This window comes from Mugil cephalus, chromosome 10, assembly GCF_022458985.1.
Source record: "Mugil cephalus isolate CIBA_MC_2020 chromosome 10, CIBA_Mcephalus_1.1, whole genome shotgun sequence".
In the NCBI taxonomy this organism is placed as follows: Eukaryota; Metazoa; Chordata; class Actinopteri; order Mugiliformes; family Mugilidae; genus Mugil; species Mugil cephalus.
The window spans coordinates 7,397,319-7,408,675 of NC_061779.1; the positions used below are offsets into that span (position 1 = coordinate 7,397,319).

An 11,357-nucleotide genomic window follows, 5' to 3' on the forward strand; every position below is an offset into this window, starting at 1 on the left:
GACGTGACTGCGCAGTCTCTGCCAGTTATTCAAGCCCCCGAATGCTCGGCGCCTTAAATCACGGTCGGTACTGCAGATGGAGCCGCAGGAAAATAATTAAGATGATCCAGCTAAACCACGCTGGCACCGTCCCACGGCAAGACGCATCGCTGAATTTGACCCGTCACATCTCGAAGGTGGAGCAGTTATTTTCCAGATCCACCTCTCTCGCTGGCGCGCATGCTGACGCGCCGCTGGCAGCCGACCGGTTTTGGAGGCAGCGCGTGAAAGTCAGCAGAGACATCCCCCCCAACCCACACCCACCCGCTAAACGCTGTTCCTTCTGCTTGTAGGAGTCACTAACAGAGCGACTCATGGAAGATGTGAGCTCAGGTACATGGGGGTGCGTGAGATCAGTTTATGTAAATGAGATGAGGAACAAGGCAATGTATGAGAGTGTAAACTCAGCACAGCTGTCCCGCTCTATTTCCTCAGCTTCTCTTTTCACCCTATAATAATCAATTGCCGGGCCCCAGGCTCAGTTGGCACGGAGACAATAGATCAACATTACATTACAGATGAGGCCTGTCGCCAGCCTGTGGGGACCGCAGAGTCAAACACACTTCATTCTCCCCTCCTTGTCTCTTTAGTCACTCCCATCGTTTGTCTCCATCTGCGCGTCCCGTTTTTTCTTCACTCCCCCCCCCCACAGAGTCCTCTGTTTGCATTCTACAAGCGCCTCTAAGCGGACGCCTTCCCCGTTTTGCCCGCGAGGCCCGAGCTGCAAGGCGTCACCGTGAATGGGGTGTAAATACACCTCGGCCTGGGCGCGGGTGCTGTGTTTGTGTTGACGCGCCGCCTGGTTCGCTCGTATTAATATTTCAGCTCCACACTGGGCTGCACCTTGGCACGCCGTATGTAGATGAATTATGTAAGAGAGCGGAGCGGGCGCACGCAACAGCCATTTCCACTTCATCTCAGCCTCACAGCGACTTCATCTGTTTGAGGTGTGTTTAAAGAAAGGGGAGAGGGGGGGGGGGCTGAAGATAGAGATGTTTGCCAGTATCTCTCCCCAGCTCTTCACAGATGCCTCTCTGTTCACTGACTCTCATTATCGCTGCAAGTGGAAGAAACTCCTTTTCTCCTTCAAAACAACTTGGGTATCGATTGATTTTTGGCTCCTTTTGGCTCACACACACACACACACACACACACAAACACAAATCGGTGCATTCATCCCTGACAGAAAACACCAGCGCTCAGATGTCATCTGCAAGTTTTTATTAATCATCGGCAAAATAAGCTGTAAAAATTGTTTCATGACATGAGTGAATTTGATTCTAACCTGAAACCTGAGTACAGTGCATATGACTAAACTGACCATACAGAGATTAAGTGTAGTACAGTACAAACATAAGGAAGACAACAGGAAACTAAAGCCCATACATGTACAGAAAATAGCAAGTACAGCAGTACATAGATTCAGTAGTCTTGGATATTATGTACTTTACACATTTATAAAATAAAAATAAAAACGCTCCACTTCTTTGTTTGAGTGGAATCCCCCTTTAGGAATTAGCATCTCCATGTTCAGCCTGATACAGACGCTCTACAAAGAGGTGGACTGCTGATCTTGGCCGTTCCGGCTCTAATGAATGAGACGGCCGAGGGGAAGCTGGAAGGAGGCTTCAGATTGCGCAGCAAAGATTAAAAACCTTCATGGTCCAGGAATTAGACCTTCCTGATAATACAGTGCTGCGGTCTCTGAGTGTGCAAAAAAAGAAAAAAAAAGAAAAACTGATCCAAAAATCAGTTGGCCCCCACACAAACGTTGATACGTCACTGCCCTTTGCCCAGATTAGTCTGCGACTTTCACCATTTCTTTAAAAAAACAAGACTGTGCTTTTATGTTGATTTGTTAAATTTCTGTTTTTGTATAAACTCCACTGATCTACAAGAGCACTAAAACTAAGAGCCCTCCACCACAGTTTGTGAGTGATTCAGCTCAAACTGTCCTTTTCAGACCGACATCCCAAAAAGATTTTGGACTGACATGCCATTTAAATTTATTATACCTTTCTATTAAAATAGCATATTATATATTTAATTGTTAACCTAAAAAAAATACAGAACTCTCAATCACAGATCAATGTTAATATAGCCACTTTGATTTCTAGCTAAAATAAGGTAATGAGTGAACGGTGTCTTCTGAATACATCTCCCAGCTGTAAGATGAGGCATCCGCAGGTAGAGGGCGTATACATTGCCCAGGCTGAATGTAAATAAGACGTAAAGAGTGTAACAAATGAGTATGGAGCACCGGTCGGTACTCCTAAACTGAGGTAAAAACTCAATACTTTTTACACTGTCAGCCCAATAAAGTCCCAGGATGGAGATAAACTTTATTTTTAGCCATGCATTTGCGTAGTCATCGTGAATCATGTAGCTGGAAGAGCCCACTAGAGGGCACGGGAGAGGCCGTAGAGAACATTACTGTTATTAGCAGCTTCATTTTTTTGCAGTAAATTACAGTAAAAAAAAAACGTTGGGTGACTAGTGCACGAGACGCACCATCAGAACTTCCAACACCCTCCTGTCACAGTCTCAGATGTCAACATCTAAAATGGTACTGAAACTCGGTCTTCACAATAACTCCATTCTTATTCCCGAATTGCCCTAGAACTTTACCACTCTACCATTCACTTCTCCTGCCCGTACGAAAAGGATATGAGAATAGGATATGAAAGACTTGGGTTTTATTTGCTAGATCTACGCCAAACACTTGTTGTGTAAACAATGCTCATTATTAATTCCAAACTATTATTTATTGTTGTTATAGGGTTTTTTTGGTTGCTATGGGCTGAGAGGAGGAGCCTCTATGGATCGTCCTCACAGATACTTGATCAGTTTGGGATCTAGTGAATTTGGAGGCCAGGTCAACACTTGGTGCCGTTGTTCTGTTCTTTTAAGTTGTCCCTAAACCGTTTTGTGTGTGTGTCTGTGTCAGGCTGCATCCTGCGGGTGGAGGTGCCTGGTCTGGTCTAGGTGGCTGGTACATGTCTAAGAATACCAAAGTCCAAAGGTTTTCTAGCAGAACATGAGTTGCCAATGTTATTTACTTCTCCTGTTTATGGTTTTAATGTTATGGCTGATCGGCGCTACATGACACAGTCTCATTCAATTCAGTGTCGGCTACAGTGTGGTTCTACGTACATTAGAAGAGAAAAGAAAAAAAATGGCAGCAAACATTCACCCGCAAATGCATGGTTAAAAGCAAATACATCTCTGGCCTTAAGGTCTCGTATTCAGTAGACAGTTTCAATGCACTTCGATGGTTCAGCTGTGAGAAATGCCCTACAGATTTGTTTTGATCATGACAGGCTCTGGGAGAAACACCCAGAAACACCAATGTTCAGTTGTACAGAAAGCCTCTGCTGCAATACCGTTACAATGATTATTCCCTGTTCCAGGGCCAATGGGAATACATTCATTATAAATATTGAAACGGTATTACTGTGATTATATGTCATGATCTTTGCTCTCGTAATAATTTAGATTTAAACAAACCAACAACAAAAGCGAGTGCACAGATTTTAGACATGTCCATTAACTGTTGTTATGAAACGATGTCTGCATTCTCCACATTTCCTTACGTCAAGTTCACCCTTCATTGTCCTATGGCATATATATATATATTATATTTCTTTACTGTGCCCTCCACCCTAGAACCCTCTACGGATGCACCATCTGAAATACCCAATAACATGTAATCCTCTCTCTATCCTTCAACTTGTAAAACTATCTGCAGATTTCTTTCTTTTTGTTCAAAGCTCTGAATAGCCCGTAAAACTGTCTGGCTTTACATCCTGGTTACCGCAACTTGCTGACCAAGTGACTGACGAGCCTCTGAAGGTCTTGGGTCCGGTGCTGGGTAGTCAGCAGCACTTCCCCGTGGTTTGCTTTCTCTTTGCTGTTGTAATCCGCCACAACCTTGTTGGTGATGAGGGACAGACCCAAGACGCGCAGGCCGCAGTGACGAGCCACCACCACCTCCGGGACTGTGCTCATACCTGGACAGAGAGTAGAGGTTGGCATTTAATTATGCCAAAGTTTGAAACTTGTGCAAGGCCGAGATGATTAAAGAGCGGAGATATATGTTGGGACTCTAGCCGGCTGACGTAGGTTTAGCTTCAGTGCTTTTCCCATAAGTCAACCTGACAGCGACGGGCATATTTGTATGCTCCACATTAGATAAACCTGATTACATGTTCGGCCCTTTTCTAAAATAGCGGAAGGCAACTGTTTTCACAACCTATGACCTACTTCTCTTGATAAAGAAGCTTGTGGGAAAAAATAATAAAAATCCACCACTGGCCTTTGACCAGTTGCAAGAGTGTGACCCACTCGCTGAACCTTCTAAAAGCAGCTTTCCAGCAGAGTGAGCATGATGAATTAAAGGTGCGTTGTTCAGAGAGATCACCGAGATAGGCTCTTCAGTTTAGTGAACTAGTGGAAGCTGCGATAGTAAGTCAACAACCAAATTAAGAGGGCAAACAAAGAAGGCTCCTCTGATTTTTCTTTTTTTTTTTCATCCCTGGACGTTGAAATATGTGAAGAGTTTCATAATGATGTGATCATCTGGAAAGAATAAACTGACCGACAGATCGGCATGATTCAGGAGAGATTCCCTGGATTTATTAGTCGTAGCCCTTCCTGTTTTACCTTTAGAATGACAACTACAGACCACTGCCACCTGCTGGTTTTACCAAATTTTTTAGAGCAGGGGTCTTCAATGTTTTTCAGGTCAAGGACGCCCAAACTGATGGAGAGATTAAGTAGGGACCTCCTACCTACTATATGTCTTCTATATTAAACCCCAGTAGCGAGTTTCATCATTTTGCATTCAGTATTAACCTATTCAAATAATTCACAGGTTCAATTATTCTCTTTTTTTATTTCAAACATGTGCAACAGGGGGAAAATTAGAAAATATATATATATTAAAATTTTCTTCCTGTTAGTCTAGTTATTCAAACTCCTATGGTCCCTCCCTGCCCCCAATTTTACCTTATGAGTAACTTCATCTACCAATAGAAAAAAACAAATGACTAAACAAAAAACTCACCTGCAATCTGTTTAGTTTATAAAATATGTAAGGTATTGACAAATGATGGACTGTAATGGTTCAGTGGGAGGCGGTCCAAATGAAAACTGTGTCTAAGCGGTAATGTGTCTTTAAATGAGAATGAAAGAGCTGTACTAACCCACAGCGTCAGCCCCGAGAGTCTGCAGGACTCTGCACTCTGCTATGGTCTCATATGTCGGTCCGGCCAGCATGCAGTAAACCCCTTCCTGCAGGAAGCCGTTGCAGCCCTGTTCCTCTGCTGTTTTCTTGGCCAGTGCTCTCAGGTCACGGTCGTATGCGTCTGACATGCAAGGAAAACGCACTCCGAATCTGGAAACACAACAAATCTCATGAATGCCACATAGCAACAATGTACAAGGGACGTGTTTCACTTCCACACGTTTGTGCTGTACCTCTCGTCGTTGGGCCCGCACAGAGGGTTCTGCCCTGCAAAGCCCGGCATGTTGATGTGATCCTTAATGAGCATGATGTCCCCCACGTTGTAGGTGCCATTGAGCCCCCCTGCTGCGTTCGTCACGATCAGAGTTTCCACACCCAACAGGAAGAAGACTCGCACCGGGTATGTCACCTGGAGAGACAAGGAGCTATACTTCAGAGACAAGCACTATCACGGCTGCAATCTTTGTCAGTATGTTACAGACGGGAGTTAAAAGATGGAGGTAACGTAGGAACGGCGCCGACAGAAACGAATCACGGGACGAGAGAACACTTTTAAAGCAGAGTCAGTAGTAGACTCTTTCATTACCGCAGGTTCTTCTCGTGCATGCCTGAACAGCCGTGGTTCCGTGTCAACCTTTATCGAGCAGATGAAGCCGTAAATGACTGCTGCTACTTTTCACCGCCGTCACATTTCGAAATTGCTTTTTTCTATTCCACATTTCTCCACAGATTGAATTGGCAGTGAAAGTGTTTTGCTTGTGGGTTCAGAAATGTTTTCAAGTACGCGCGGTGGGCTCTTGATAAGGTCAGAGCTGCCACTTTGGAACATTACTGTGTTTGATGCAAGTTCCTGCATATTAACGGAGCACTGTGCTGCAAAGATGAAATCTACGGACGGGAGGCTGCATATGCAGTAACAGGGCTACCGGTGATTAAACACGGGTTTAATTGATAATTACTGGGGAATATTGCTCTCAAATTACATAAAAAACTGATTCCATATCTGATCTGATCTGAACTGATCCTCAGTTTAGAGTTTTGGCCAGATGCACCACAACACAGTAGGACGTTCCTAGTTAAGCCTAAGTGTGGTAGTTGTATGGGTAAAATTGACCTCAGTTGACTTGGAGTCAAAACCTTTTAAATTTTAAAATACTGCCTGTCTAAAGTCCTTATTAGATACATAAGGGTTATAATCTCTCTGGCAACCAATTCTCGCATGCATAAACTCGTATTTTATGATTCACTGATCATTTTATGTGGAGATGACACATAACAGCTGGTGTCCATGGGCCAAAGGTCAGTCCCGTGTCAACACTGTGAGACACAATAAGTGAGTTGTTTGCTCTTATGCCTAAACAGGAGCTGATCATTCAACCCACATGGTCAAATGTTAGTCAGACCTGTAGCCCTATAAATCAAACCGCCGGATATGGTCATGAGGAGCCAAGTCAGCACTACTTGATCAAGTAAAACTGATATGATAAATACTGACAAATGATAACAAAATGTAAGCGCCTGAGCAGTTTTCACCGGTTGGAGCCCATGAATGAAGAACAACATTCTGAAGACAGTTTCAAACAAGAACTAGTTACAGATATTTTACACTGATCAGGCATAACATTATGAACATCTTGCTAATATTTTTTAGGTCTCCCTTGTGCCTCCAGTGACTCATCAGAGAACAGACATGGGTCTTCTGAGGGTGTCCTGTGGTGTCTGGAAACACAATGTTGTTAATGGGCACCTTTGGGTCCTATGGGTTGAGGGTAGAGGCCTCCTAGTTTGGGATTTTGTGAATTTGGAGGCCAGGTCAACAACTTCTGTTGTTCTTCATGTTGTTTTTATTTTTAGTTGTTCCTAAAGCATTTTTGTGTATGCGCCAGGCTGCATCCTGCTGGGGATGACTGCTGCCATAAAGTAGTGTCATTTGTATGGGCAGGGATTGTCTGGCCTTGTCTAGATGGGTGCTACAAGTCTAAGTAACATCCACGCAAATGCAAGGTCCAACCGATTCCCAGCACAACATTGTCACGAGATGTTTTTCACTTCTCCTGCCAGTGGTCACAATGTTATGCCTGAAGGCTGTATATTCATTTGCCACCACACCTCATCAGTCATGAGTCCGGGAAAGAAGCTCTGAGATTAGAGTCGAGACACGTCCAGGGTTTAAATGTCTACACAAGCTGTGAATGTTTTCCTCGTTGCGACTGACAAAGCAAAGTTTAATCTGTCAGCTTTTAAGGAAGTTATCCTGTATAGTATAGTATATCATTTGCATCAGTGAGGTCTCAGAAGACAGGGTCAAGTTGAAATATAAAGTAGGTAGAAATTGCAGCAGAAAGCTGCTCACAAGGCAAATTGGAGGAAAATGGCTTGTTTTCTGCTGCGATCACTGTTCAGCAGACAACATTCAAAGTTACAGTAGGTCCAAACACCCATGGCTGCAAAGTTAGCAAGTTAGCATGCTAAGAGATAAAACTCTAAAATATCATATAGAATACCTACAAAACAGACACTGGCTTGCATGACACTGATCTGCATTTCCCTCAAAACGAAGACGGGCAACTTCACACAGCCCACAGCATAGCAAGGACAATGGCAAGGAGGCAACACGAGACCATCAGTGTTAATAGAAAGTGGGGCCGTTGGGAGGCACCAAGCTGAAATACTCTCAACCTCAATCTCAAGTGACCAATTGGAGCAACTGATACAGATGATTTGTTTGTGACACGAATAGAGCTTCATCAATGTTTTACATAAAGCAACATCACCCATGAGTTTAGCTCCTACCCCTAAAACTCCCCATGGAGCGATGGTGTCACTGATGCCATTATCTTTTATAATAGAGCGTGACGGCAGTTCTCGCTGTATCATAATGTTCAGGAAAAAGGGAACTAGGCCCGATTAAAAGAGAAGTCCGCATGGACGGTTAGGCTGGCTCCGTCTATAGACTAGCATGTTTTGTCTGGTAGTGGGAATTACACGGATCCAAGCCACCAGACCACGACATTCCCACTAGAGACCAGTTGTAAATTAGCTATAAACCCCGTTGTCTTGTTTTTCAAGATTCTCAAGTTTCCATCTTACAGTTAGAGATAACATTAACCTGGCTCTCTTTTTAAATGGTTTAAACACTGCAGCTTACCGTTTGTATGTCGTAGCCCTCGTAGAAGTGGAACCGGCCCTTCATGCAGACGCACTCGCAGCCCTGCAGCCGGCCAAACACCAGCTCACCACTATGACCCTGCACTGAACACCACACGCACAGTATGAGGTGTAAAGTTTTTGTGTGTGTGTGTGTTTTTTTTAGATATATGTTTGTAACAGAACCAATTTACCAGTGCTGGTGGGGAAACGTGGAATATCTGTATATGCGAACGCAGTTTTGTCCTCCAGCAGGTCAGCAAGACCGCCCAGGCCTGAACCACAGATGATGGCCACTTTAGGACGGTGCTGGGTATTGGTCATCAGCCAGTCTGCTGTGTCCTTGTACTCCTCAAAAGTGTATCTGACGATGCAAACACATTTCTGAACAAAAGCTCTGACATACAGAAGAATGAAAAACGTTTAAGGTGTTTAAGGTGTGCACATTAGTCAAGTACAAAAGAAGGCTGGTTTAATAACCTCAAGGCATTTAACATAAAGTCAACAAGATAAAAACTGCCCTGGGCATACTCGGCATTGTTTCATATGTCAATTAAATGCTACATTTAACAGAACCTGTTCTACCAGCATGTTCACCTTCCAGCCTTGATGACAAATTTACCATACTCGTGTCTCACTGTTATGGTAACCCTGACATGCAGGTATAGAGCACGCAGGAAGTAACACAGTATAAAAAATATGCATAAATAATTCATGCCATTTTTAAGCGTAGACAAAATATTGTTCGGGGACATTGGTTTGCTTGGGAGTGCTACATTAAACAAAATCTGTAATTCTGGCTATAAATCTGGTTGTAAAGCTGTTCCCGGTCTGCCTCAAGATTTAATATTAAAAAGGGAAGACACTTCAGGCTGCAACCTTTACTCCAGCAATCTGCAGAAAGAGAGAGCCTAGTGACTTTGAGTCCATTTTTAAAGCTGGCGTCCTGTTCTTAAATCTTAAAATGGATCAGGAAGCAGAAGGCGTCTAAACACCTGGGAGTGTGATATTCTGCGAGAAGGACGCCTTTAAAGTAATCGCTTCACTCAACAGACAGTTGGTCGGTGTCACTACCACCCTGTCAGCTGTAGGAGTTCCCCTACACGTAATTCCTCAGGTGTTTATGGCAACGACTAACACAACCCCCACACCCAAGCAGACATACAGGTTTTTCCATAGCTGCAACAGAATGTGAGAAATGAATGAGAGCAATTCAGGTACTTCAACCCGAACATCTGCTTTTAAATCAGCGAGTTGTACATCCAAGAAGGTGAGACGTGGTTTAATCAGCAACAGAGTTTAATATGTAGCCTAGCCATAAAAACCTATTCAGCAGAAGCATGGTGATATCTTACGTGTCTCTAATTCTGCTGCTGTGTTTTATATGAGAGTTTTATATGATAGCTGGATCTAAGTTATTGTCCAAATGAGTCTCTCTGCAACTGAGAAAAGTCTTAAAGGAAAGTGTATGAGGCTTTTAATCCACATTACTGAATGTACAGTATCCCCGTTGCTATTTCTGGCATAATTACATTTGGTTGCAAGTTTCTGTTTACAAAAACTGATGCTGACTTTCACAATACTACGCAACACTAGTTCCTACTCTTCAGTGCTTGACTTCTATAAAATACATAAATGGGTTTATTTGAAAAGAATAGAACATAATTAAGGCTTTTACAATTTGTTTAAAACTGCTACACCTAAAATTTGCAAACTTTTAAGGCAGTCAGCATTTCAACAATTTGATAATGTAAAACCGCGAAATTATTCTCTTTACTTGTTATTCTTAAGAATGTTTCTTTTGTGTGCAGATAAGCTACTGTGACCATCTGTGTGGATCAATAAGACCTGTTTGAGTCTAAGTTTATTTTTAATCCAGTGTCTGCATTAAAGACATAAAAAGAAAACGAACGCCCGAGTCAAATTATGTGTAGGGCTGAACGTGCCTTCGACAACACGGTTACGTAAGAGCAAGCAGGAAGTGAGATCCTGCAGAGACTTCCTGCTTGTGGCGCTGTCCGTGGTGCTGCGCTGCGGGGACTTTGCGGGGGCTCAAAGAGGAGCTGGACGGCCTCAGGGCTGTCCAGCTCCGCGTTTTAGGCAACTCGACAGTCAGCTTTAAGCTGTTGCTAGGCTCCCGGAGCAAACGACGACACATTTAGTGAGCAGGTCGGACGGGGATACTTGACTTCAGAATAAAATATTTATTACATGAATGTATATTGTGAATATAATAGGGTTACAATATACACCAACGTGTACTATATTTATATACGACTGCCACCTGTAACGTAGGCGGAAAGCCTCCGTCAGAGGTGGGGAGGAAAGCCCTCATAGGCTGCTGCTGTAATCCTCAGAATAAGACCTCATGTCAGTGCCATCTTCTCTACCCTATACGGACCACACATCTCGAAAAGATGCAAAACTTCGTGGTTATTCTTTAAGTACGACTTGTTATAATTAGCCTTGACAGCCATCACTTCACCATTTCCCAGCCGTATAATATCCGTCTTACCTGCGCTGACTCGGGGCCGTCATGTCCGATGATGAAGATGATTGATGACAGTCTTCGGATGAGACGCAGTTTCTGTTTTTTATTTCTGTTTTGTACAGTCGCTTCTCGGCAGGAGTTCAGCGTAGTTGGAGACGGTGATGGAGACTCTGCTGATGTGACGGAGAGGCGGATGTCATCCTACGCGCTGACGTCAGGTGCCGGCCAGGGGGAGGAGGGGCGGGGCTTACGCAGACTGCCGGTCCCTTTGAAGAACAGCAAATCCCATTTTCTACGAGGCTGCGCAGCTCAGTCATCCGTTCACTGACAGAGACAGTGGTGGGAACAGAGCGAGGGCAACTATAGGGAAACAATGATCATAATAATAATACTAATAATAATAATAATAAAAGATGACTATTTAGTTATTTGTCG

At 43.6% G+C, this 11,357-nt stretch overlaps 1 protein-coding gene across 1 annotated transcript; it reads right to left on the reverse strand.

The window, feature by feature from the left end:
• Positions 1-1,245: 1,245 nt before the first annotated feature.
• On the reverse strand, positions 1,246-11,120 carry pnp6 (purine nucleoside phosphorylase 6). Its single transcript, XM_047597360.1, has 6 exons — positions 10,947-11,120; positions 8,626-8,795; positions 8,433-8,536; positions 5,518-5,693; positions 5,244-5,434; positions 1,246-4,049 (listed from the first exon to the last, which is right to left on the reverse strand). The coding sequence occupies exons 1-6, from the start codon at positions 10,967-10,969 to the stop codon at positions 3,850-3,852; spliced, it is 864 nt and encodes a 287-aa protein (XP_047453316.1). The 5' UTR covers positions 10,970-11,120; the 3' UTR covers positions 1,246-3,849.
• Between the last annotated feature and the right edge of the window lie 237 nt (positions 11,121-11,357).